This window comes from Rhinopithecus bieti, unplaced genomic scaffold (genome assembly GCF_001698545.2).
Source record: "Rhinopithecus bieti isolate Rb0 unplaced genomic scaffold, ASM169854v2 scaffold_63765, whole genome shotgun sequence".
Taxonomy (NCBI): Eukaryota; Metazoa; Chordata; class Mammalia; order Primates; family Cercopithecidae; genus Rhinopithecus; species Rhinopithecus bieti.
In genome coordinates this window covers 5,170-33,109 of record NW_016823984.1, presented here as the reverse complement: position 1 = coordinate 33,109, position 27,940 = coordinate 5,170, and the positions used below count along the sequence as shown (strand labels likewise).

The following is a 27,940-nucleotide window of genomic DNA, read 5'->3' as shown; positions in this document are numbered from 1 at the left end:
CTTATTGGCAAATGCAATAGGACAAATCATAATAAATAATAGGTTTCTGGGTAGAGAAGACACAGACAAGGAAATCAAGCTGGATACAGAGAGCATTTTCAAGAATGGAAAGATTATGGTGCAATGAAGCATAAACCTCAGTAGGAAAACTACAGGAGGATGAACAATGGCAAGAAAGGCAGCCACAGAAGGTGCAGTGAGTAGGACTAAAGGCCTTGGGGCATGCAAAGAAAACTGTCTAAATACAGATAATTCATTTAGAGAGAACAAAAGGTTGCTTGCATTAATCACTTTCCGTCATCAGTCCCTGGGCCCTTTAGTTGACGTATTTACCATTTGTTCTGTGGATTATGGCCATTTCTGAGCCAGGAGTAGAGGAAGCAGAGCTGGGGAGGACCAGAGCTGGGGAATTCATCGCAACATCCCGGACTGGAGGGGACACAGCTGAATCTAGGGGGTAAAGGCAACCACAGTTTTCAGGAGCCCTGGAACACACAGCACATGAAGCACATGCACACCTAGCCGTCCCCACTGAGGCCTAAGGTGGCAGGACTCTTCTCTTACAGAATTATCCATACCCCACAAGCAAAAGCAAAAGCAAAAGCCAGTGAGTCATTGAGTTCAGAATGTTTCCATTCCTCAGAACAAAAAGATATTCCTTTGACTGAGGGGTGTTCCATGAGAAAGAAACCTCTAGTTTCAAAAATTATTAGGTGTATTTTTATAAACCGAGTCTTGAGTATAATTTGTGTGTGGTATCTAATACGATGCCCTGTAACTAAATGTAATATGTATAAATATACGTAGTACATATTAAAATGTAGAATCAAGGAACCAAGGAATGAATGGATTCATGGAGGACTAAACTCAACATTGTAGTCATCATTCTGATGTGCTAATACTGAAAAAAATTGACTTGTATGAGAAGAATGGAGACAGAAGGCTTGGTGGGTTAATGTTGTCTTGCTGGAGACTAAAAAGCCACCGTATGGTGGAGGAATTGGAAAATATCACAAAGAAGGTAGAAAAGGTCCTGCTCAGGCAAGTGTGGCCCAGTGCCTGCTTTCCAGCTCAGGCCTCGGGGGTGCTATAGAAAGAGGGGCAGGGACTGCGCCAGTGGAGCTGAGTCTTGGCTGCTGTGTGGGAAGCCAGTGAGAGGGGAAGGCCTGGTTAGAAGGAAGAGTTGGAGACATAACTGAACACCACAACCATCAGGGCAGCCCAGAGGAGGGCAAGGCTTCCACCTAACGTTAGCTGAGAAGTTCCTGGTGGCCAGGCGCTTTGCTTTGTGTCCTACGTGTGTTTTTTTTATTGAATTGCCAAAACAGCATAATCATGTTATTGTCACCTTCATTTGACAAATAAGGTTACTATCAGATAAATGAGCATCTAGAAGAACCAGAGAAACATAAAGATTCACATGACCAGAAATAAGTTGGGCAGAGAGTTTGAAGCTCAGCTTTAGAGAAACATGAACAGAAGTGCCTCCTGATTTGAATGAAATTGAACGGTGTGGCCATGGAGGTGAGTGGAGATGAGGGTACTAAATCGTGTATAAAAGGAAAAAAAGATAAGGCAGAGGAGTAGAAAAAATTGAAAGATTTATAGGAGACCTGGGGGCAGGAGTGCGTGGCTTCAAGGTACCTGTAATCAAGCACTTTGGCGAGGCCGACGGGCGGATCACGAGGTCAGGAGATCGGAGACCATCCTGGCTAACACGGTGAACCCCGTCTCATAGCCAAAAAATACAAAACTCAGCTGGGCGAGGTGGCGGGCGCCTGTAGCTCCCAGCTAACATGGGAGGCCTGAGGCGGAGAATGGCGTAAACCTGGAGACGGAGCTTGAGCAGTGAGCTGAGATCTTGGCCACTGCACTCAGCCCGGGCGAGCAGAGCCAAGACTCTGTCTCCAAAAAAAAAAAAAAAAAAAAGAGACTAGGCGACGCTATTGACATTTCAGTGAAAACTGGGAGAAGTGAGATTGATGGGGGATGTTGAGAAGAGAAGGGGGACCTGGTCAAACACGCCTATCTGAAAAGGCAGGCAAGGGGTAGGGTAGAGAAAGTGAATGATGGCCACCTGAAATATATCACCCACCATCCAGGACTTCCCCAGAGCCCTGTTTCCTTAGGGGCAGGAACATTTTGCCACACACTGAGTTCCCCACCTGTGAGGGAAAGGGGGACTAGAGAATCTGGGGAGGTTGGCAATACGGAGACAGGGCACAATGAGCTGGAAGGAACACAGACTGCAAATCACAACACCTGGTTCTGATTCTGGCTTTGTCTACAACTTCTCTAAACCCTCGCTTGTCTGTTAATATCTCAAGACCTAAGTTTTCTTATGTGAAATACAGAGAGAACAAAACCTGTTTTACTTCAGGTGAAATTCTATATGTGAAAACAGTTGGCTAATACTAAAGCACTAAGCAAATCCAAGAAAACGATATGAACATATACACAGCTGCTAATTACTGAGTAATTCTTAGTTGCCAATCACTTGTAAATGATTTCATTTAATGCTCAAAATCATATAAGGTATATATTATTATTATCCTCATCTTAAATATGAGGAAACTAAGGCTTAAATCTCTGAGACTTTAAACACCCTGTCCAAATCAAACAACCTGTAAAGCGGTAAACTCAGAATCTGGAGCCTGGTCTGACCTAAATCCCATGCTTCACTCAGGCTGCTAAACTAGAACATTTCTGATTTCAACCTGACCCCAAGGAGCATGGACCAGGCAGATTGCACCTTCTGCCACAGACATCCTGGTTATCTCCCCACTGGCCGAGGGCTTTCTAAGTCCCTTTTCCTTCCTACCTTGGAGGAGCAGCTGCTTGTTTCCAGGGTCAGCGCTGGCTGGGAAGTTCTGGTTAACGGAGGAGGGGCTGAGGCTGGCTTTGCCAGCACTGCTATCCAGCTGCTGTTGCAGCTGTAGTCGCAGACAATTGTTCCCCTGAATGCTCTGCTCCAGCTGCCCTCTCAGAGCTCGTACCTCTGCCACCAGGTGGCTCAGGTCACTGCTCAAAGGGATTTGGTGACAGGCATCCAGGCTGTAAGCTAAGAGAGAAGAGGAGTCTGGTAACATTGACCCAAGTATTTCCAAGCACTTGTCAGAACCCTCCTCTGTGACATTTTTTTCTGCCAAGGATCCCACTATCATCTGAGTCTCATGCAACCCATCTATGATAGAGATGTCACCATTTCTGTGTGTGGCCTGGGGATGGCACTGAGCTGGCACACATCCAGTTTGAAACTTCCCTGTGGTTTAAGTCACACACATGCACCTAAACAGCATTTGATTGACAGATGAGGATAATTGAGCTAGAGAAGGGTAGGGGATGAGGGAGAAAGAGATTTGACAGTCTTCACTCTCAAAAATGAAAGAGAAGGAGGTCTTTTGGTAGCATGTGAGAATGTGAGTTGGGCACCTTAGACCAGGGATTATAACTGAGTTTTTCAATTTCTCTCTCTCTATATATATGTGTATGTGTGTGTGTATGTATGTGTACATATATATGCCTACATATAGTGTGTATATATGTTGTGTGTATATACATACTATATAGGTGTATATATGTACATATGTACATGTACATATATATGTACACACATATATACACACACACATATATAAAAATATATATATGTATATTTACCTCCATTCACTACATGTCTATTCCTTTGTACTGGGGATGAAGAGATCTAAGAAGTATTCTACAAGGCCACAATCCCTTATCTGAAAACCTTAATGCCAAATATATTTTGAAAGGTAAAATTTGTTTTAGTTTTTAGCAAGGCGACAGGGTGCATATATCATATACAACATGTACCCAGTTGCATGTGAGCCACAATCCTTAATCAAACATGTAACTATTTCTGTAATCAGCTATGTGAATATTCTAAGTAGATAAATACTTAGGAATATCCTCTTGTGAGTTCATCTAGATTTTGTCATTAAATGAGTATTTGAAAAATTTAATTTGGAGATCTTACTGGATTTTGAAATTACAGATAAGAAATTATGGAGCTTTAGTAGTTGCAGCTTTGAAATGAGTCCTAAAAGGCAGGGAGACAAGCATGAAAGGAAAGGTAGCTCAGGATGAAGTAGTTTTAGAGACTTTGGTAAATAATCTACTCTTGAATTTTGCCCAAAGTTTTATGATGTTCCTCTCTCTCTTCCTCAATCCAAGTTCTCACTAAATTTTGCTTATGTTTTAAAGAGATGTTTTTAAATCTATCTATACCCTTTCATCTTCCCAATGGCACCTTATATTAGACTATCATCTCTTAATGTGCCAGAATAGCACTACACCCATCCAGTAGGTTTCCCAGATTCTAATGTCTCCCAACTCCAGGACATCCCATGAGACTTAGCATCTTAAAGTTCTGTTTTCATCATATGCTTATCTTCTTTGAAAAAGAACAGACTTAGTTTAATTATCTACTTTACAGAATGTCAACTTTCACCCTGACCTGTGAGCTTTCAAGATTTGGTGACTCTGCTCTTCCATCCTGACTTCTCACTCCCCCAACCCCAAGCTTCTCCTGTGGGCAGGCTGGTCCCACTGACCCAACACTCACCATGACTTTGTACTTAAGCTATTCTCCCAGCCTGGTGAGCCCCCTGTATTTCTTCAAGTTTCAGTTCACCTTCTCATTAGAAAATAGGGAAACAAAATCAGGATTTGTGATAATTCGAATCTAAATTCCACTGCCCTTCACCCTTTGTCTAGCCCTCTGAAGGGACATAAAATTCATGAGTTTTTTTCACCCGACAGTTCTTCAAATACCCGAAGGCAGTTCTCATGTCCTCAAGATCTTTTGAAAGCCTAAATTTCTTAGTTTCTTTGACCAGTTGGAGATTTCTGGTCCACACCATTGTGCGCCCTGTCTTCATTATGTTCCCTAGTGTGTCAATGCCCTTTTCAAAGATGGTGCCCCTTAATCTAACAATATTTTAGACATGGCCTCCACAGGTGAACATCACACTTACACTACCATAGTGTCAGTTTGAGCTGGCATTTCTAGCAACCTTTGGCCTCTGCTGTACTTGTATGAACATGTTTCTACCAAACCCCAAACCCTCAAGTCCATGAACGGCTGCCTGTCCTGTATTTCTACCCTCTTCCTGTATTTCTACCACTGATATTTTTAATCAAGTTCAGGATTTTGCTTTTTATCTTTGCTAAATTTCATGACATTGATGTCAGTCCTCTGTTCAGCCTGCTGTGACTTTTTATGTTTTGAGTACCCTTCTCCATTTAAAAAAGAATGAAGAAATGTATCAAAATTCTCAAATATTAGATTATTGTTTCAGCAGGCAGCAAAGTCTTCAATAAATGTCCTTATTATTTAAGTCCAGGATTGAAATTTAGGTCCTATGAGTGGTATTTCTATAAGGTTTTTTTGTTTTCGTGTCTTAATTTTTTCCTGTGGGCCGGCTGGTCCCCACTGACTCAACACTCACGATGACTTTGTACTTAAGCTATTCACCCAGCCTGGTAAGCCCCTGCAGTTCTTCAAATTCCCGTTCACCTTCTCTTTAGAAAATCAGGAAACTAAATCAGGATTTATGAAAATTAAATGAAATAAACTGAGAGCCAGATGTCACTAGGGAAAGGGTAATGGTGGGAGCAGACGGCCTGCTGCATTGGGCTGAGTGGGTTGTCAGTATGTATTACCAACAATATTAAAGGCCTTTTCAAATGATGATACATTAGGACAGTTCTTTTGCTTTAAAAAATGTTATAATCTAGACATTGATAGGAATGTCTAGATTTTCTTAAAGTAATTAGGAATGATCAGGCTGGATCTTGCTCATGCCACCAACCTGTCCCTCCCCTTGCGCTTTGTGTATGAGAGTTCCTACTGGGAGCCCCAGGCTCAGGTGGGGGTTTCTGAGACAGAACTCTGTCGCTTCCCATGATCTCCACAACTCCCAAAGGAAAGACCTCACTAGCATCCTATGCGAGGGCAAAAAGCTCATGGGGTGAGGGGAGAAGAACACATACCTTTCAGCCCCTTCTTGGAATTGCCATAAAGTGCTTCGTAGATTTGTAGCTCTGACTGGAGGGACTCAAAGAGCTGCTGTTTCTCTTCACACTGTTGCTGCAGGAGGACCAGCTTGTGCTGCAGTCTGACCAGGGAGAAGCAAGACCCACTGAGATGGCAGAGCCACTCAGCCACACGAAAGCAATAAGCTGAGAGCCAGATGTCAACGCAGGGGGTCATGAAGACCATCACTTTTATTTTGCAGATGTGAAAATGGAGGCTGAGGGAGGTCAGGTAACTTTGCTTGAAAACACACCATTACCTACATTATTTCAGAGCAGCACAGACACACCAGCAGTCTCCTTACTGCTCCTACAGTGCTCTTTGCATTCTGACAAGCAGTTACAGGGCTTATGCTGGGACCAAGCATCGCAGCCAGTAAAGAAGTGTCCTAGGTGATGGTGAGACTAATGTCCTATAACTGAAAGCATGGAAACCCTTCTTTTTCATGTCTCTCATATACTGAAGACTTCTGCAACAGAGTTTTACTCTCTCAACTTGGGAGTGACAAGGCATTCCCAGAGAAGTCCTTTCTTCTGCTTAAAGCGCCTCACCCCTCTACTGGCACACAAAAATCAGGAATAGCAGAGGGAACATTGAGGTTTCCAAAAGAGGACACCAATTGTCTTGCCAATATCCCGTCTTCTAATGTAAGAATGAATGTAAGAATGAAGAATGCTTCCTTCTCTGTCAATGGGTCCCCTCTTACCTGGAGTCGTTTTCCTGGAGGGAAAGACGTTCCTCCCTGAAATGCAAGACCTCTTGCTGCTTCTCCCTCAGGTCTTCCAAAAGCTGCTGCCTTTCCACCTTCTGGTGCTCCAACTCCTTTTCCAGCTCTTGAAGGTGGGATTGAGAGGACAGCAGAGCCTCCCTCAGGCTTTCCGTTTCTTGGGAGTGCTCTGGTGAGAGGAACACAGGAGGATTGATTTATTATGATGGGGCCAGAGCTCAGCAGAAAGATGACCCCAAGCACATACACCCTGAAACGAAGCTAAGGAGCAGGGAAGGAAGGTCGTATGTTGGTGGGGAAGAGCATACTGGCTCAACATACCCCGCAGCCTGGAGAATGGTGCATTTCTCTCTTTGCAAAACCCTTCATTCCACTTATTTAATCTGTCCTACCTTGCTCTTAGAGAAATTCTGGTTTCTAATGCTCACCATTTTCCAGGTGCTCACATACCATCTGTTCAATAATCCATTCTTGAATTTTGACAAAGATCAACATCAAGATTTCTTTTTGGAATATATCATTTTCATTATTTTGAAAACTGGGATATTTGTTCTTTTTTGGAACTTGCAGCAGTTCTCTGATCTTCACAAGTTGTCAAAGATTACTGAAGGGACTCAGTAATCCTCTGGGGAAAGATTCACCTAAGCCCGGCAAATTGTACTCGTTTAAATATCTTACTGTCTTCTCACCTGTGAGGTCTGTTCTATTCTCTCCAAGCATGCAATGGTAGTTTAGTAGTTCTGACTTCTTTCTTATCTGTTAACTTTTGTTATCATCCCCCAGCAGTGACCTTTCCTCTTAAATCTTCTTGTTAATATAGAAATCAATTAATTAAGTTAATTAATTAATTAAGGTGGCTAATTTAGAAATATCTCTTGGTGGCTTTTTCCTTTTCCACAAACATTCCTTCATTCTGGGCTTAATCCTTTTGGACACTATTCTCAGTCTTTTTACAGCTGTTCAATATTTTATTAATAATACATTGATCTCATCAAGTAGACTAACACCAAGGTCAGTTGCCTCCCAGCCACACGAGAAATGATGCCCACCTGTGAGCGCCCCCTGGCTAGGGCTGGAAAAGTGCTGGGGGGCATTTGCTCGTGCCACCTGGCACGGAATCATATGAGTACTGACCAGAGAGGAGCCCTGAGTGTATGAGTGAGGGATGTGGTGAGGAGGCAGAGGGATGGCAGAGCAGGACCAGAAGCGACACATGCTGCTGCAGTAAAGTCTGGAGAAACTTGAGAGGGAAGATAGGCATTCACACTCCCTCCTTTATTGGTTCCAAATCAGTTGTGAGCGAAGGGAGGTAGAACAGATACCAGACTGGTATCCAGATTGATAGCTCGTGACTCTGGATATACGCAGGTGGGCTTGTGCAGAAATGATGGATTTCCTAGAGCTCTTTACTTCCAGGTACTTGGGGTCTGAGGGGCCCATAGTTGGAACATCTTAGAAAGCAGCCTTCTCTAGACTGAGAGTAGCTGTAAGTTTGGGTTGGTGGATCTGGGCAGCTCTGTTACCTTACCTTCTTCTGTTTGCTTCTCCAGTTGGTGATTAGTATAGCCAGGAAAGAAAGAAACTTAAGAGTGACCACAGTTTGTGGGTTTTGACCGCGTACCTCTGGAAACATGACTCAGTTGAGCCTGAAGTCTTCGATTTTCTTCCCTGAGGACTCTGTTCTCGTTGCAGAGCTGAGGTATGGACTCTAGGCCCTGACTGCAGAAGTTTGAGGTGGATCCTGTCCCAGAAAGTACACATTCGGGTAACAGAAGCTTCCAAAAGTTTCCCATTCTTTATCTCTCAAAGATACTGCCCCAACCCGGCAGAAAACCCCAAGGACTCAAGGCCTGACCCAGAATGAAGCATGGGGGGCTGGGTACATGTTTTCTGTGTGCCTCCTCTCAGTGGATTCTTTGCATGCATCATCACATGCCATAACTGCAATGGTACAGGAGGCTCGATCTCCCTAAACAGCTGCTGCTGTGGTATAGGCAGGACAACAACATATGGGAAGACTGGCCTCCATGTGACAGCAGCTCGGAAGAAGAGTGTAAGGAGAAAGGCCACCTTGGTAAAGCAGCCAGGGGTGGAGTTGGGAGGACCCTTACAGACCTGGCTCTACCACTTATCAATCATACAACAAAGGCAAAGACATCAGCACACAGTATATAAGCAGATTAAGTATGGGGTGAGAAGTCAGGTGACTCTGGGCACCAGACCTAGTTCTGCCTTAAAGAGAGTTACTCTCTAAACTCAGATATATTCAGAAACTAGGGATAACAGTACTTGCCCACCTCCCTTGCTGGACTGTTCATAAGGAGCAAGTGAAGTAAAGAATATCTGTGAAGCTCTGCCTAAAAGTCCCTAAATAGAGCCAGAAACAGGAAGGTCTGGGCCTCTCCTACCACTTCCACGAGCAGCAGAGCTCAGCCGGTGTTCCAGTTGCTCCCGTAGGCGGTCATTGATGCAGATGGACTCCTCCAGGCGCTGGCGCAGGTTCCGGATTTCACCAAGATGCTCTTCCAGCAGGTCAGCCCCTGCATGCAGCCAAACCACCAGGACACGGAGAGAGGTGGGAGATGGAGAATCCTGGTTACTGATAGGGGTGGGGCTCAGCCAGGGGTCTTGCAGAAAGACCTGTAAATATCACTAGCCTTCTGCCAACTGTGTCCTCTCACATGGACACCCAAAGGAATGGTAGTTTTGTTTAAAGAGTAAATGTGCTTTCAAACACTTAACAGTCACTTGTTAAAAAATCTCCATGGGCCTCCTCCCACACAGGGGTCTTGTGAGAGTTCCACATGTTTTAGAAAAATAACTGAGGGCTCTGGACAAGGCCTGTCTAGCATCCAGAAAGGTATGGCCACCTCCTTGGTGTGACGATGAGGATGATAGGTGAGCCCTCACTCTACCTTTCTTCTTACTGACACATGACAAGCATTCTTTAGCAAGGGACAAAGCCCTTCCTCCCACCCTTAGAAAGAAGGCCTAAAGTAAAAGTATGCGATCTTACAGTCACCCTATGTGGTTAATGACTGACACTGAATGCGTCCCTGAAATCGCTTTTAATACGGAAGATGAAAGAATAGCCTGGAAGGATCTAGAGATCTGAAGGCAAATTAGAGAGGGGACGACACCCCCTCTCCCCCCGCCAAACAAAGGAAAAAGATGCAGAAAAGTCAGAGGGATGCTTACACCAGACATTAACTGTACCATTTTGCTTTGTGCTCAGTCTTTTCCTGAAAATTACGATTGTCTTACTGTTGGAACTGAGTGGCATCCTAGCATTTATGAACTTAGCTATCCCTCTCCACTTGCTGTGACTGAGTTTTGTGCACAGGATATATGTGCAGGGTCAGGGAGCTGCACCTTTGCACCCTTTCCTGTGACAAGTCCTGACTGATGGAAGAAAGTCCCGTCTATGCCTGGCATTCTGGAGGGGTCTAAGAGAGTTGGCCGCAAAGAGGCCAGGCTGCAGGAAGACGGAAGGACATGAGTATGAGAGCACAAGAGGTGGGTCCCTGACTTTCCCATATCCCTACAGAGCACTGAGGCCCTGGGCAGGAGAATAAAGAAATGTACTTGGAAAGGATTGAGCCCTGATACAGCTCTTGCATTTTATACCCACTCTATGAGCCAGGGATGGAGGAGGAATCAAAGACCTGCCTGAGTAGGAAAAGAGTAGACTCCGAATGAGACTTCTTTTCAAAGGCTGCCGTCTCTGCTTTGTGCTTTACCTGTGGGTTTGGAGTTAAGCTGGTACACAGAGGAGCCTGAGGATAGGTCCCCAGATACACTCCCTTTCTGAGGCCTCATCATGTCCCACTGGCCACTGCTGCCCAGGTACGCAGGCTCCAGGATTCTTCCCAGTTCTATGGTGCCTCTTGGAGGAGAGTGAGGCTGGGCAGAGTTGAGGTAGTGGGAAGAGCTGGCTTCTAAGTCGTTGCTTGGCAATGTAGCTGTGGAAGCAGGAGGAATGGTGCTGGCACCTGGGCAGAAAGAAACAGGAGTAAGAAGCAAATGAGGTATCAGAAGGGAAGGATTTGCAAGGAAGTGTGTGATTGCTAAGAATAGAGACTAAAAGGAGACATGTGGAATGTCAGAGATCCAGTTCACTGTGGTATACTAACTAGACTAAGGCTCCTAACCTAGAGGTTGTAACGCTCACCCTTTGTATTTCCTGGCAGCAGACACAAGAGGTAGAGAATAAAGTATCTTAAAGTCATCAGTATACACAATGGAAAAGTCCAGTGGCCCCACTCCTGGCTCCTACTATAATCCTTCATGACAGACTCCAAGGAAAGTTCTAAAAGTAGGATTCACTCCCACAGTTAGAAGTTGTGAGAGCAATGGCATACAGGATTGAGCTTACCTGTGAACACGAACATTTGTTTGTCTAAATGTACTTGCCTTCCCCTGAAACTAACCAGTCAATATGTCAATTCCACCTTGGAGTTTTTCAGGTGAGAAAGGGGACATGAAGTCAAGCTGGATATGGTGGGCCTAGTTCCTCCAGACTGAAGAACTCTTTGCTGAGGCTGGGGAAGGGTCTATGTAAGGCAAGTATTCATTTGGATCGCATCCAACATGTCTCAAGGAGCTGCAAAATGTCATCACTCCTGTCTAAAGAATCATTGAATACTATTCCACAGAGGCAGGTAGGACCTTTCATTTCATAGGCTGGTACTTTCATAGAGCCTTTGAAATCATAGGCCTTTCCCTTGAGCCCTGTCATCTCCAGTTCTCTGTAAAAAGAAGCCCAGCATAGGGGAGATGGGGAAAGAGGTGGGCAGAGACACAGTTTAGGAGAAAATTCAGAAGCCTGCTTTCTTTCAGGGATTATGAACATGGGCAGCAGAATAGACAGGTAGCTGCTCCTAAGCAAGTGAAGTCATTGTTTCTTCCAACCAAGGAAAACTCCTCAGAGGGGTTAGTGTAATTGCCACTTGCCAGTTTTTAGCACCACTTGTAGCTAGTTTTCAAATTTGGGTACATATTGGAATCACCTGAGAAAGTATGGAAACATACTGATTCCTGGATTCCAGAAATTTTGCCTTAATCAATATGGGATACATCTTGAACAATGGATGTTTTTAATGCATTCTAGGTGATTCTAATAGGCAGAAGTTTGAGAATTCTTGTCATGAGTCTCTCTTCCTATTTGCAAAATACTAGATGTTCATCAGGATCACTTAGTTAAGGAAGAAGATTAAAAATTTAAGCACCTACATTTTAGAAGAGATGCAACAAATACATGATTTCCTACCTCTTTCAAACTGCCTTCAACCTCATCCAAACACAAGGCAAAGGGGGAAATCAGTGGTTGTAGACAGTCAGCTTACTTTTTAATCAAGGCCATGTGAGGTTTTAAGTCTATCAGTAACAGTGATCAGTATTCTTATGTTCCAGTCCCTTGGCCACACAATACACAGTACATGCTGTAAACCATGCAAAGATACCATATAGACTCTTGCACAAGATTTTAACCCAGGGACCTGAGAGGCCACCATGCACCACTGTCCACATGGAAACTTGGCTCAGAGCAAACAATGAGCTTGGATAAGCAATGGTCCCTTGGAGAGGACCTTGACTTCAGGTGGAGAAAGAAAGGGCTACAATCTTCCTCATCTAGGCAGGGACCATTTGAACTCTGGTCAATGGCCTCAGACTTGATGTAATTCCAATTTAACCCCAAACAACAGACCCTACCCTTTTTCATGGACAGTGCTCTCCTTCCATCCTTCCCTTTGGGCAAAGACAAAGGGACAAATGTGGAAAGAAAGGAAAAGGAGGCAAGGGGAAGAAATGGCAGCTAGAAAATACTCTTGCCATTTGTCATGGGGCACATTTGTTGCCCATCCATTGTTGGAGCCAGAACTGCTAAAGTAACAAGTTTTAGGTCAGAAACACCAGCATCTCCTACTGGTCTCTAAAGTGAGGGAAAAAATTATTGCAAGGAGTCCCTGGAGTTTGATCAGTTGAGCTCAGCCCCATACTCTAAGCAGGATGGTGACAAAGCCATCCTAAGTAGAAAAGATATAACAGAAACATGAAACTTGGAGCAGAAGACCAGATTCACACCCATCTCTCCCACTTACTAGTGACCTTGAATAAGTAACTTCACTTTCCTGAGCTTTAGAGTTCCCTGCACTGGACAAAATATCCATTTCCTGGGTTGACAAAATAAATAGGCTACTCCAGGTGCAGTGACTCATGCCTGTAATCCCAGTACTTTCAGAAACCAAGGTGGGCCAATCACTTGAGCTCAGGAGCTCTAGACCAGTCTTGGCAACATGGCGAAACCCTGTCTCTACAAAAAGTACAAAACTTAGGCAGGTGTGGTGACACACACCTGTAATCCCAGCTACTTGGGGGGCTGAGATGGAAGAGTTGCTTGAGCCCAGCAGGTCAAGGCTGCAGTGAGCCGAGATCGTGCCACTGCACTTCAGTCTGGGTGACAAAGTGAGACCCTGTCTCAAAAAAAAAAAAAAAAAAGAGGAAGAAGGAAAGAAATAGGCTGGTCCACATGATGACATTTGGGGCTATAGGGAGGGGGATGCAAATTCTTGGCGGTTGTCTTACGTCACTGGAAACTGCTGGCATGGTGACCCTATCAGTCTCTGGCTCACCTAAGCTTCTTTACAGGCACAGACAGTGCCTGACAAATGAGTTTAACTTCATTCAAACTGCTTTCTAACTGTTGTGCTTAAGGTGCTATGAGAGAGCAAATTCATGTGAAGGTTTGTCATTTTTTTCTAAGCTATCAGTGACCACCAGCACACTAAATTTATGATGAGCATCCAGCGTGCAAGTATATCCAAGCGTTTTCTAAAAGGTGACTGTCCACGGTCTACATAACTACATAAGGTCAATTATCTTTGGGAGTCAGAGGATGGGATTCACAGTCAGATGCCATGGCTGGTGCTGTGGTTCTAAGTTGCCTACGTGTCACCTGTCCCAGGGCAGGGATGAACCCTGTGTAGTAGGAAAAGTGGCTCATCATTTCCTCTTCTGAATCCCTCTACCATTACCCTTTTTGCTCCAACCTAATGATGTCAGGAACTGAATTTGATTAACAGCATTTCACAGCAGAAAAATCTAATAGCCACATAAAGGAGCCCACTGAATGTGGCCATCTTTTTCTTGACCACTTCATCCTGCATAGGCAAAGCATAACATCTCTCTCCCATCCCCTACCAGTGAGCAGTCCACCAGTCTGTCAGGGATTCAGCATACTTGGTGGTATCCAACGGTGTGTACAGTGTGAGAGCACCAGCTCTAGAGCTTCATGAACATATCTATCTGTTAACTGATGAGACACACACACCAGAGAAATAACAGGAAATACACTTCCAAAAAATAAGCAAGCAGAGCTTTCCCTCAGTCTTCGATTTGTAACGTGTACCCATGTTGCTTTCTTAAACTCTGCCATCCAGCCTGAGCCATGCAGAGCAACACAGTGTGGGGCTGCCATTCGCAAGCACACAAATGCAGAAGTGCTCACTTTCTCCCAACTGCTTCTGCAGCATCTGCAGCTCCTGCTGAGCCTCAGCCAAGGAGACCACCGGTGTCTCACAGCAGCCAAGGAGGGGAGGGCCAGTGGGGCTGAAAGGCAGGAAGCTGGATGGAGCTGAGGGCAATGGTGCCTGAGGAACACTAGCCAGCTTGGGTATGGAGTGAAAATGAAAGCCTAGGAACAGAAAGTTAGGGAGAAAAGAGACACATCATCAAGAGAAAATGAGAGAAAAGAATGGGTAAAAGCTTGAGAAGGTCAAACCATTCCCTGACCAGACATCACCCTGTGTAGTGGCTATTACCTTAGTGTGGTAGAGGATAAGATAGCCAAGAGTGACCATTGCTACCGGAGAGGCTGGCCTGGTTGACCTTCCCTCTTCTCCCCTGCCAGGGCTATCCTGCATACATCCTCTATGTTCATCTTGAAAGCAATTGGCTAAAGAAGGTAAGGTGGCATTATTGAGATCCACCCCAGCAATCCTGGGCATGGACAAGTCAGAGAGCCTGAATGCTCTCAAGGGCCCGCGGGGCTCTGCTCCCAGCATATATCAGTCCTTGGCCCTGGGACAAGACTCTTTCTCTACCTAGAACTCCTCTCTGATGGCATCAGGTCCCATCCTGAGTAGGAGAGATATGAACAAAGGCTGTGGGGAAATTTTCATTACTAGTGCATGCAGTTCAGGACTCTGATAGAAACAAACTTCAGAATTCCAAATCAATGCGTTCATTCACCAAAGTAAAAATAGATGTGTTGGTAGAGTGGCTTAGACAAAATGGCCTGTAAACCCTCCTGGGCATTTAAATCACATAGCAAAAACTCTCAATATATGTAGATTCTTTAGGCCTTCTTGATTCTGTCTAGGCCTTACTGTAGACTTACAGAATTATAAATTTTTGGAACAGAAAATTTGCATTAAAAAAAGTCTTCCCTGGTGATCTTTAGGCAGCCCATCTACAGACAGGTTTTTAGAAACCCTGGCAAGTCTCAATGTTTAAAATTGTTTCCTCTTCCCTAAAAGCAATTAAAGGGCAGGTAGCCAATGGAGGGGGAGCAGAAACCAAGGCTGACCCGTAGAGAATGTCAAATGTAGAAGACAATGACTACATCCTAAAACACATCCCAGTGGTGCTGACACCATTTCAGATCAATACTGCAGATACACTCAAATTGCCAGGTAACACAGCCCAGGCATTCTTTGAGGAGGCATTCTGATTTTTAAATCCTTTCTTCTTCATCTTCTGCTCCATTTGAACCCAAAACATTTAAGCAGATGTCTACAATTCTGGAAGCACAGCTTTTCCTCATGATTCTTGTCCAGCTGTTGCCCACTCTGGCCTAGAAACTTTGAAACCAGGCTCAGGAAGCACTGGAACACTTCCTCTTCCTTAAGATTTTGGTTGAATTGCCTTCAGGGAAATGAGGGCAGCAGAAGAAAGCACTGCGCCTTCTGGGAGCATCTCTACTCAAGTCAAACCTCACAACAAACCACACTGAAGGCAGCCATCTAGCTATGGTGAGAGGTAGGAGGTGAAGACAAGGTTTGTCTTTTCCTTGCCATCCCTGGTACAGGGCTGTGAATGAGCAGTGTACCCTCCGGCAACTAAGCTGGACTTGTAAATGAAATGCACCCCTTTAACTGCCCCCAACATATGCACTATGTACATATTAAGGACTGCCAATCCATTCATACATCCATTAATGGTAACATACCATGAACAGAACCTTGTCTGAGGCTGTTCTCAGCATCCTTGGCTATGAAATAAGTAGCACTACCTCTTGCAGAGAATCACCATGCAGATTTAATGGGTAACACATACAGTGGATCAGGAGATGTGAATTTCTTTTCATCTTATGGCTGTCGTAATCCTGGGAGAAATATTTTGCCTCTTTGCTCCCAGGACAAAATGAGAGAAAACCAATAAAAATGTTTCTTTTTAAATGATTAGCCAACTGCTGGTCAAAGCCGGTATGCAGATCAAAGCCTGATGTGGATTACTTATTTTCTAAAATATTTTCTTAAATCAGACACAACTGGCGAATGAGGATGGTTTCTTGATTCTGTCTAGGTTTTGATGCATTTAGGCCCCTAACAGTCCAAACCTCTGTCCTTGAAGAAAAGTCAAACAGGCAGCAGAGAAAGAGGAGATGAGGCTTCTGCCCCATTAGCTGTTGCATACCTGAATGGGCCTGGTTGGCCTCCTTGGGGGGATTCTGGGGAGTTGGCAAGATGATGGGGTTGCTGCTGGATTCGGCCTTAACCCCCTGAGATGCACTGGTTGATGATGGTTTAGAAGATAACACAGCAGAATGACTCGAATGATGGATGGAATCTATAAAACCCATGAATGAAAGAAAATGTTTGATGTTCTACAGAGAACTGGAATCCTGGCCTTATATTTACCCAGGGATACCAGGGCTAGAGTCTTGCTTTCAGGGAAAGAACCAAGCACAAGCACTGTTAGCAGTTGTTCATTTTCTTGTTTGCAGACAGCTCCTATAGTGAGGCAAACCACCTTAGGGATGATAGTGGTGCTCTGAGCTCTGAAACATGAAAATGGCAACTCCAAAAATATCAGGCAAGACCAGCAGCATCTGTGGACACCCACATATAGTTAGGCAACACCGCTCAGGAGTAAGTAGCAAGATCATTGCAGGAGAGATGAAGGAGGTTTTCCATCCTAAAGAAGATCTATCTGACAGAGTCACTGAAGAAGAGTCTGCCGTGATCTTCTCACTCTCCCCACAATGGCTCACATTGTGCCCAACAGCATGTACATGCCCATGGAGGCCAGGGTGACAGAGGTAACGTGTAGAGTCAGGAGCAGAGCAAAGATCCTGATCCACTGGTGCCTGTGCATGGCACTTGGCCCCACAGCCATGTTCAGCCTGATACACACCACGGTGGAGCTATAAGACCTGTTTCCTGAGGTCTCCACTCAGCCTAGACAAAGACGGTACCACCCAGAAAGTGGAGGCTACCTGAGTGACCGGGAGAAGCTTTCTTCTCTTCATAGTGTGTGTACTCGCTGGCTATGTCCATGTCAGAGCAGGCTTCCAGCTCATCAGACAGGAAAGAGGTGCTGCTGGGAGAGCGGTGGGAGTCAGACAAGGCATGGCTGCTGGAGGGTGTGAGGGACCGAGCATCCAGCTTGGCCTGCAGGACTTCAATGACCTTCTCCTTCTCCTGCAGCTCCCTGCTGAGCCTGGTTGGGAGAAGGGGGACAACAGGTAAAACCAAGGTCACCCAAACTAACCTGTCCTGACTGTGGCTCATAGGAAAAGCCAAGTAAGCCCAGGGGACCATGCCTGCAGAGAATAATGGAAATAACCCACCTCTGCTTAGGGATGGAGTGTAGGTGGGGTGTAGATGGAGAGAGAATAGCTACCCAGTGCTCTGGCCACATAATATGCTGAGGACAAGCAAAGACACAGCTAGCCCTCCTTTTAAGGCACTGCTGTTTAAAGTATGATCCCTGGAACAGCTGCACCCTGCAAACTGTTTGTTACCATCTCCAGCAAGACAAGTATAACAATTGAAAGCAAGCATTGAGAAACGCAGAGCAAACCACTGTCCCAACATCCAAGAGCATGATAAGTGGAATCATGTAGTTAACTGAATTCAGAACATGTATGTTTCTATGATGGATTAGAAATAAAAACAAAACAAAACAAAAAACAACACTGTGTCCTTCACTACAGATATTTTCAGAAGCATTTATGAAGCCTGAGACATAATCATGACCCAAAGAACCCCAACTAGTGACTACAACTGACTCTGAGCCATATTTCATTGATGATCGTATGAAGCAACTCACTGAGAACTGGTTCCTGAGGCACTGCAGCCTCCTGGTGATCTACACCATCTAGGCCTCTTTCACCAGGTCCTGGTATACGATTCCTCTTTTCCCCCAGGGCAATTGAGTGACTATTAAACTAGCTGTCAACCCAATTTGGGCCAGGCCAACTTTGGAAAAAGCTCATCCTACTTATTAAACACACAGCAGGAAAGCAGGACCCTTAGTGGGGCAGAAGACTCTTGAAACCTAGTTAGTTCACTTTTAGCTCAGACTGTTTCTAGGTTACTAAGCCTGGACAATTATGTGCCAATGTAATTAAACCAAAAGAGAAGAAAGAATTTAGTTAAAAACAACAGTGAGGTGTTCAATGAATGCATGAATTCAATACATTCAGCACTTTCCTTTATTCCCCTTGATTTCTGGAGTTGCCGCCATCCTTGACCCTTTGGGCCTCAGTCCCAATCTCTTTACCAGATTCTCCTCTGAATTACCTGAGGGCCAGTGGCTCAAGTCCAGCTTGCTCTTTCTCACTTTTATGGTCCTCTGCAAACCAAATTTAAAAAGAAACAGTAAGAAATTAGGCTGGACCCACTTCCCGCATTACAAACACAGGAGCCTATCTGGAGACAGAGTAGTGAGCATTTCATGCATGTATCCAGAACAGTTATTCTGGGAGGCCTCAGCTTGGGTCTCTAGAGAAGTGACCCCACTGTCCCTGACCTGCTGGTCACCATGATGACTTCCTCTGCCCTAAATCAGGGTAAAACATTTAAAATGTCTTTTGTTCAATTAATCATGAGGCCCTTGCCCAGCTGCCCTGTTGGACGCTCCAGCCTCCATGTCCTGCTGTAGACTAGTTCCCCAATGCATATGTCCCACCACAGCTTTCATGCAGCATCTGCACAGGTCTCTGAGGAGATGACAAGAAGCCCTGCCCCACCTCTGCACCTGCACCAGGAGGTGAGCTGGGTGGTTCCCAAGTCTGATCTTACTTTACTCCCTTGGATATTCTCTAGAAATTCTGAGTAGAGGACCCCAATAATAACCAATGTAGTCATTGAACTACTGCAGCCAGTGCCTAAACCATGAACAAAAGAGCATGGTGCTTTATCCATATGTGGAGTACCTGCATGTACATTACCATGCCATATGGAGACACCACAAGGAAAGAGCATTTAGCAAGTTGGTGGCAGCATCCAGGCTAGAGCTTGGGTCTTGTAATTCTTAGTTCAGGGCTCTTCCTCCTATAACAAGGCCCTTCCTTCTCATGTACCCTACTCCCTCTTAGCACCAGATAGATGCTGCCCCTGCCCCACAGGTCACATTCTATGAGTGGTGAAGTTTCTATTGTTGTAACCATGGCATCTCCAGCCCTGTGTCTTCCTCTCCATGCTCCCCACTGAGCAGTCTTGATCCTGTATTAGCCCCAGGAAATGAAATACAAACAGGACCCTAGGTTAAAAAGTTGCAGTGGAGATGTGGTGGCCACCAGGGGCTGGAACTGTGGGGGTGACTGAGAGTATTCCAAAGCCCTGTGGCCAACTTACTGGTGCTGAGTTTGCTGGTGAGCCTCTCTGTCAGCTGGCTTCCCTGGGCGAGTTGCTCCCGGAAGCTCTGTCCCAGGTAGTAGTCAATGTCATTGCTTCTTAGGAGATCCTCAAAAGATTTTACTGTATCTTTTGCATGCTGGGTGAGAAGATAACAAATACCTCTCCCTTCTCGTATTTTTTGCCGTAGGTAAGATAGTTCCCGGGCCTGATCCTGAATCAGGGAATCATATTTCCTAATGTAGGACAGAAGAGGAAAGAGTAAGTATGGAAAGAGTGGATGATAAGTTATGGGGCCTTCTGTAGAGAGTTCTATGAGAACATCTCTAAGGAACCACCAAGCTGAATTCCGGCACATAAGCCATAGGAGGTATTTAAGAGTAAATTCTACCGTGATAAAATGTTGCATCAAAAAGTTTAGTATGGGCCAGGCATGGTAGCTCACGCCTGTAATCCCAGCACTCTGAGAGGCCGAGGTGGGCAGATCACAAGGTGAGGAGTTCGAGACCAGCCTGGTCAATATGGTGAAAACCCCGCCTCTACTAAAAATACAGAAAAAATTAGCTGGGCATGGCGGTGCATGCCTGTAATCCCACCTACTCGGGAGGCTGAGGCAGGAGAATTGCTTGAACCTGGGAGGTGGAGGTTGTAGTGAGCTGAGATGGCGCCACTGCACTCCAGCCTGGGTGACAGAGTGAGACTCCGTAACAAAACAAACAAACAAACATAAAATTTAGTATGCCACTGTTCTTCAACTGTTATATATAAGTTAATTATGTCCCTAGATAAATCATAAGGTCTGTGAGAATAAAGATAGTTCTGCATTTTATATTCCTTACAGCACCAGTATCACACAGATTCACAGCAGTTACTCAATGAATAATTGGAATCATTTCATCCTAAGTCTAGATAGGACTTTTCATGTCTTCTGTTTTAACTACCACCTGATGCCTGAATTTCTCCTGTGTTATGATACTGTGGCTGACTATATTTTGCAATGATGGCCATCACATCAACGCTCATACCATCAATTGATGGAACCCAAAACAAGAGACCCTAAGTGACAGCCACCCAGCTGAGCCCAGTCAAACCACAGAACCAACCACGAAGCATAATAAAGTGTTGTTTGAAATCACTAGGTTTTAGAGTGGTAATTACTTAGCAATAGATAACCAGGACACATACCAAGATGAATGTCTGTGTTTTCAACACGAAGTATCAATAACACTTATAACTACTGCAAATAGCATTGAGAGCTTAATATATGCTAGGCACTATGCTAAGCACTTGTATTCATTTTTTTTTTTTTTTTTTTTTTTTTTTTTTTTTTTTTTTTGAGACAGAGTCTTGCTGTGTCACCCAGGCTGGAGTACAGTGGTGCCATCTCGGCTCACTGCAACCACCACCTCCCAGGTTCAAGTGATTCTCCTGCCTCAGCCTCCCAAGTAGCTGGGGTTACAGGCGTGCACCACCATGCCCAGCTAATTTTTGTATTTTTAGTAGAGATGGGGTGAAACTCTACTAAACCAGTAGGTTGGTCTCGAACTCCTGACCTCAGGTGTTCTGCCTGCCTCGGCCTCCCAAAGTGCTGGAATTACAGGCATGAGCTATCATGCCTGGCCAGCACTTGTATTAATTCATTTAAACCTAATATCCACCCTTTGAGATGGGTTCTCTTATCATCTTCATTTAATAGGTAAGGACAAAGGCACAGAAAGGTTAAGAAGGTTGCATGGGTGGTAAGCATCAGAGCTAGGAAGTCGGATTCCAGTATTACTACTATACTATACCATATACACTATTACTTTACTAATACATCCCTAAGAGGAAATCCCTGAGACCCAGTATCTCCCAGATACTAGGACATCATCCTATGCCCTCCTGGTTGCCTACCTGTCTTTTCCGCAGACCTATATCTGCCATTTAAATCAGTGTCCTTGTGAATACCCAGACATGTTCTTTCTTCCAACTGCCTGAGCTACCCTACACCAAGCATGAACTTACACATTTTCAATCCAGAAAGTGCCCAAACAGTGTCATCCTCACCCAGGCCATGAGGCTGATCTCAGCTCCTCAGCCAGCTTCCCTTCTAGTCCATTTTTTGGGAGCTGGGCCTCCAGCTGGGATACTCTCTGGATGAGACTTTCCAGGTCCTTTTTGGCCTGAAGCCCTGGCGAGTAGAAAGCCCCAGTGCCATCAGACAGCCACCCCTCATCCTCATCAGGGACACTATGAGGTGAAGACCCCTCCAGGGTGCCAACAGCTCTCAGCTTCCGGGGTCTTTCCAGACTAGACGAATAATCACTTGTAACCGAGAGGGACCGGACCCGGCTCTTGAGGTTTTGAATGATCTTGTTGGCATTCTGCAGCTGGGCCTTCAGATCTTTGATGTCCTTCCGTAGGACCAAGATGTTTTCTGACTTTCCATATACCCGGAAGTCTTCCTGCTTCCCTAGCTGGTTCTCCAAGGGCTTCCTCTTGGAGGAACCAGCCAGCGTTGAGCCCCGGCGCCCCTGCTCAGAGCACAGCCCCTCCATCAGGACCATCTCCTTGAGGCTGTTGTGCTCCTCACACTCTGAAAAAGGACAAATATGTCTTCCTGAATAACAGTTGGATGTGCTATTGTGGCCACTGCCTTTGAGAGAAGGCAAGTTTGGTCGTGAGGACAATAATTACTAGAGAAAAAGTTGAAGAAGTTCTTTATTCAACCCTGACACTGTACTAGGTATTCGAATACAATATTTCTTATCTTCCTTATACCTACCAGTTAGGTATCATCACCTTCTATTTTACTGACTGGGGAAACCAAAACTTAAAGAGAGGCGGTAAACTAGCTTGTTCTAGATCATTCAAACTAGCACATGGCAGAACCAGAATTCAAATCCTCCAATGTCCTGCATTCCTTCCACACACACTGATGTTTCTTAAGACATTAACATGGCCTTATCTATTTAGGATGGCCACAAGAATGTAGGACAAGCTATTCCTGCATGCTGAAAGTTAAATGCTCTCTAAATTTTCCTATAATTTAGAAGTTTATTGGGTTATAACTGTGTGAAAAATAGGCATAAGAAAATAAGACTTTGAATAAATATATCAGCATGTTAACATCAGTATATTAAGGCAGTGGTAGTCAGAATAAGAACTAATCCATGGCATTTTACCAGATGCCAGCCACTGTTCTAAAGTATTTTATAAGAATTTACTTATTTAATTGACACTGGTACCTGACAGGGTAGGTAGTTCCTTTATTACTATTTTAACATATGAAGAAACCGGGGCACATGAAAGTTTACAAATTGGGATTTGAACCAACCAGTCAGGCCCCAGGATCTTTTCTCTTAACTGCCACACTACACTGCCTCAAGAATGAGAGAGAGAGTGTTTTTCTTCTCTTCTGGTTTTCAATGTGGTGGGTGGCCCTATAGTTGTAGTCCTCTTATAATGCAAAACAAAATTATTTTTACTTAGAGTTTGCATGTTTCTAAAACCTCATCTGGTCTCTAAGTAGGCCTTAGTATTTCTATAATAGTCGGTTGGATAGAACTTTATATTATTATTATTATTAGCAGTATGCCAACAACTAATTGTAGAAATTCAAACTTATACTCACTCTCATTTTGGGTAAGAGTTCTCCTATTAACCTCCTGTCCTCCTCTTCCCCACTACTGTCAGGTGTGGAATTGGCCAACAGCACCTAAATGTGACAGCTGACTCCAGGGAGGGGTGGGCCCCACACCCTATGCTCTTACCGGGACTGGTGGTTTCCTCCCGTTCAGCCTCATTCTCGCTTCGGCCACAAGTCTCATAGCCCAGGTCCTGGAGGTCCACCTGGACCTGCTTGCTGTCCTGCTTCACCAAGGATTCACCTGCTTGGGAAGAGACAGCAGGTGTTACAGAATGTCTGAATTTCCCACATATGCCCTCAGCCTCAGTGGCATATACCCTAACCTTTTGGGGCAGGGAGGTCAGATCCACAGTGGGAGAGAAGCTTCTTTGAACTGGTGGGAGAAGAGACCACCAGCTCCAGGAAGCAGAATTTCTTTCCATAGGATGAGCCTGCATTTGCCATTGACAATCTCCCCTTAAGTCAGGGATTATATACTATCATCTCTAGCAGCCACATTGAAGCTGGCAAGTGCTTTATCCACAGGGGTTCAATAAATGTGGAATGGAGCTAAACTAATTTAGAGTCCCAAGACACCTAGACCTGTACTGTCCAATAAGAGAGTTAGTAGCCACATATGGCCACTTTATACTAAATTAACTAAAATTAAACAAAACCAAATGTCCAAGTAGCACTAGCCACACTTCATGTGCTCAATAACCACGTTATGTCGGTATAGAACACACAGAAGTTGTAAGACACACAGCCTACTTACTCTACTAGTAAGTCACAGTTACTTACTAAGTATAACTCTGTATTTCTCCAGCTCATTAGCCTGAGCAAAGACAGTGGCTTCTGATAGCAGCAGCTTCTCCTGGAGATCTTGATAGCGTTGTTTGCATTGTGACAGCTGGGAGCGTAGGTGCTGAGTGGACCCTGGTAGGCTAAATGCTGACTGAGGCCCAGGGTCATGAGGCTGGGACTGGTTATCCAACTGTGAAAGGGTCCAATACAGGGATCAGGACAGTCTGAGGTCACCCCCATGCAATGACGACCACCGCCCCTTCTGAACCCTGTGGACTTTACTCAAGTCTGTCACAGCACTTCTCATGCCATTTGGCAGTGACTTGCTTTCCAGATGGAGCTCCTGGAGCACTGGGATAATGTTTTCTTCATATCAGTATCCACAGCACACAGCACAGCGCCAATCAAGTCTACAGAGGAGCTCTCAGGAAATGTTTTCTCAGTGGTACAAAAGAGAAGGGGTGTAACCCTCCCCTCATCTCCCCTCGCATTCTGTCCCATTGATTCTCTCAGAATCCCTGTATTCTCCATTTTACTGAATCTTCAGCATGGCTCCTTCCCTAAAGAGGATCCCAATAACCCATCTGAGGCCCAGGAACAGACACCTGTGATGGGCTGTGACAAAAAAAACGGCAGTGATAAGGAAGGGATGTCATTACATACCACTTGTCTGGGCCGCTTCCTAACTGAGGTATCCCTATGTTACAGCAGTTACCACATCCTGGTAAAATGATTTGTTTGTGTGCCATCTTTCCTTACCATATTAAGTATCTCAAGGGCAGCCACTGGTTTTATTGCCCCATGCCAATGCCTAGTGTGTTATCTGAAAAATTAAGTACTCAAGAAATATTTATGTTATAAAAGCCTTTCTAAAGGCTGAATGTAGACTGAATATTATTATTACTGCTTGTGGTACAAAGAGACCCTTCTCTTAGTACCTCCTGATTCACATGGGAGAATGTTTTAAGGTAAACACTGTCGTCTCGAGCCCTTCTCCAATTGTTTTTCATTCCATCTAAGCCCACACTTACTTGGTGGGCATCCACTGTGAAGGTAGCCCCAAGGTCAAGTCTCTGGGGTCTGGGGCAAGTCCTCACATTCACATTCCCCTCCTCTTGGTGTTGGTGCTTCCCAGGAGAACCAACCAGTTCTGTGTTTATTCTGTCGATGGTGCTGGTCAGATGCACAAGGAGATCTGGAGTAAGTTTACTATTCCCTTCTTCGCTACTCAGCACAAGTTGTTCTTTGAGGAGGTTGATGATATTGTGGGCATTCTTCAGTTTTCCCTGGAGCTTTCTGAACTCAGCCTGAAGGCTACTCTCACTCAGACCCTCTTTGGCTACCACAGTCTCAACCATCACCTCGCCCTTCTCCTTGTCTTCCTCGATCTCCCATCCATCAGACATTGCTTCTCCCATCTGCTCTTTCAGCTCTGCATTCTCAAGGCAAAGGCTCAGCATGGTGTTCCTGCAGGAAAACACACATAATTGAGGGCTAGGTCTGGTCCTGACAACAGTTCCTAATAGTACCTCTTACCCACATCTCAGTCCACGATAAACTCAGACATACCCCAGAGCATGAAGCAACCTGAGACTTACAACAGCTCCCTAATTTTATATACAAGAAAGTCAAGGCTCAGGAAGAGTAAGAGACTTGCCCACACTTCCATAGCTTCTTGGTGGCAGCACCATCACTAGAAACCTTGGACTCAAGACATGCAGGCTAGTTTTCTTTACTTGTGCCACGCAGCCTCATATGTTCTAATTTTTAGTAGCCTCTGGAATAAACAAGAGTACTTACACTGCTAAAAAATAAGACCTTTTCTGTGACAAATTTATTGTTATGAATTCTACAGTTCTATTATTTATCATCAGTCAGTTTCAAACCATTGGGACTTAGGAACACGGAATACATTAACACTAATCAGAACTATTAATACAATCAAAACGTACTTAGATAATTATTTGCTTTATGTCTGGCTCACGTGATAGAGATAACCTTCTTGAGAGCAGGACTGTGTCTGTCCTATTCACCCCATATCCCCAGTGCCTACAAAAGTGCCCGCCACATAAATCATTCGTATTTGTTGAAGAAATAAAATTGACCAAAACAGCTATTTTTCACCAAGACATTCCAGATAAATTCTTTCCACAACAACGAACTCATACTAGGGTTGAGTGGAAGCAAACATGGCTATAGCAAGTCTATTCACTTAACTTCTTTGAGCCTCAGTTTCCTTTTATATAAAATAAGGATGATAACACTACCTAGTGGAGTTAGAAGATGCTTAAATGCTTAAATGAAATTGCATATACAGTATGGCTAGCTCAGGGTCTAACAGGGAAGTCATTCAATCCCTGCTGTAGTAGCTGCAGACCTGAGAAATACTAACAGCAGAATCCCATAAGGTGCTTGTTAAAAAGGCTGTATAGCTAAGGCCTATGAATCCACATTTTACTTAAGTTCCACAGGTGATTTTTAAATTTTTATTTATTTATTTTTTTGAGACAGAGTCTCACTCTGTCACCCCGGCTGGAGTGCAGTGGCGAGATCTTGGCTCACTGCAACCTCCACCTCCTGGGTTCAAGCAATTCTGCTGCCTCAGCCTCCCGAGTAGCTGGGACTACAGGCGTGCACCACCACGCCCAGCTAATTTTTGTATTTTTAGTAGTGAAGGGGCTTCACCATGTTGGCCAGGCTGGTCTTGAACTCCTGACTTCAGGTGATCTGCCCACCTTGGCCTCCCAAAGTGTTGGGATTTCAGGCATGAGCCACCACGCCCAGGCCACATGCTGGGCTAAGCATGCTAAACTGAGAACCCCTGGGCTACAGGATGCACAGGAAATGGGTAATTCACAACTTGAAGGATCAGCAGTGGACTATGCACCTAGATTGAATTTCTCAGAATCTAGGAGTCTTGGAACCTAGAGCAGAGCTTGTCTGGTGTGTTTCTGGGAGGAAAATAGTATATAGGATACATAAAGACAATCTATGAGATAGTTTCTCAATAAAGAAAAAGGGGATAGGCATTTTACCAAAACTGGGATGTGGAAGGGGGATAGATAAAGTGGGCACATGTGTATATGGAAAAGAATATTTAATATTTCTAACTTCACATTTAGAAAAAAGTGATGTTTTTAAATATAAACATGTAGAAGAAAACTCAACAAAACCTTCTTGACAGGAAGAACAATGCATTAGATTCTACCTCCTACAGTATCAGTGATTCTGTAGGTTGGGTGGAGGGTTGAACAAATCAGAGTTTCAGGTTAGTAACAAAGGAAAATAATCCACAGGGATATCTACAGATGGTTTGATTGTAGGTTCAACAATAGAATCAAAAGAGATGTACTGTTCTTACCTATGACAACTCAATGAAGTTTACACACACAAAAATTTAAGTAAAATAATATGCTTCAAGTAGAGCTTAAGGAAAAAGTTATTATGATAATTCAGAGCAAAAGAATCAGCATTAGAACAACCACAAGAATTTTTTAAAAATTATTTGACAAAGTGTATAGTATAGAAACAAGTTTTAGATGTTAGAAATTGGGAGCCACAGACTATTATGCAACCTTGAGCAAGTCACTTGAAACTTTCTAGGCCTGAGTTTCCTCAGCTATGAAACAAGGACATGAGGCTAGATGCCTAGGTCCTTTTCAAAGTGCTAACATGATTCGGGGAAGATTAAGTGGCAGGTAAGATGCAGGGAAACAACAGGGTATGATTTAGAAGTTGGACAGCTGTACTCCAAACAGGCAGTGATGATTGTAGTCCTGGGAGTGAATGAATAAATGGATCAGCCCTACAGTATCAGCATGTTCTCCAAGTATCTTTTGTCAAAAAGCCATCAAAGACAGAGTGGCCAGTCTAACCAGTGA

The 27,940-nt window shown here is 44.4% G+C and overlaps 1 protein-coding gene across 1 annotated transcript; it reads right to left on the bottom strand.

Moving 5' to 3' along the window:
• Positions 1–301: 301 nt before the first annotated feature.
• Positions 302–25,523, bottom strand: LOC108521986 (myomegalin). Its single transcript, XM_017862090.1, has 16 exons — positions 25,091–25,523; positions 24,057–24,249; positions 23,401–23,517; positions 21,695–22,223; positions 19,649–19,884; positions 18,593–18,644; positions 17,284–17,507; positions 16,482–16,634; positions 14,293–14,478; positions 10,526–10,777; positions 9,194–9,325; positions 8,407–8,526; positions 6,765–6,954; positions 6,016–6,140; positions 2,822–3,061; positions 302–450 (listed from the first exon to the last, which is right to left on the bottom strand). The coding sequence occupies exons 1-16, from the start codon at positions 25,517–25,519 to the stop codon at positions 317–319; spliced, it is 3,312 nt and encodes a 1,103-aa protein (XP_017717579.1). The 5' UTR covers positions 25,520–25,523; the 3' UTR covers positions 302–316.
• Between the last annotated feature and the right edge of the window lie 2,417 nt (positions 25,524–27,940).

What these genes read in the sequence shown, in the direction of transcription:
- LOC108521986 (XM_017862090.1), bottom strand. Translation starts at nt 25,519, where the DNA reads ATGCTGAGCCTTTGCCTTGAGAATGCAGAGCTGAAAGAGCAGATGGGA. An exon ending in GGCCAACCAGGCCCATTCAG is followed by an intron (nt 14,479 to 16,481) that starts GTATGCAACAGC and finishes TTCTGTTCCTAG; the next exon opens with GCTTTCATTTTCACTCCATA. An exon ending in CTCTGCTGCTCGTGGAAGTG is followed by an intron (nt 8,527 to 9,193) that starts GTAGGAGAGGCC and finishes TTTCTGGGACAG; the next exon opens with GATCCACCTCAAACTTCTGC.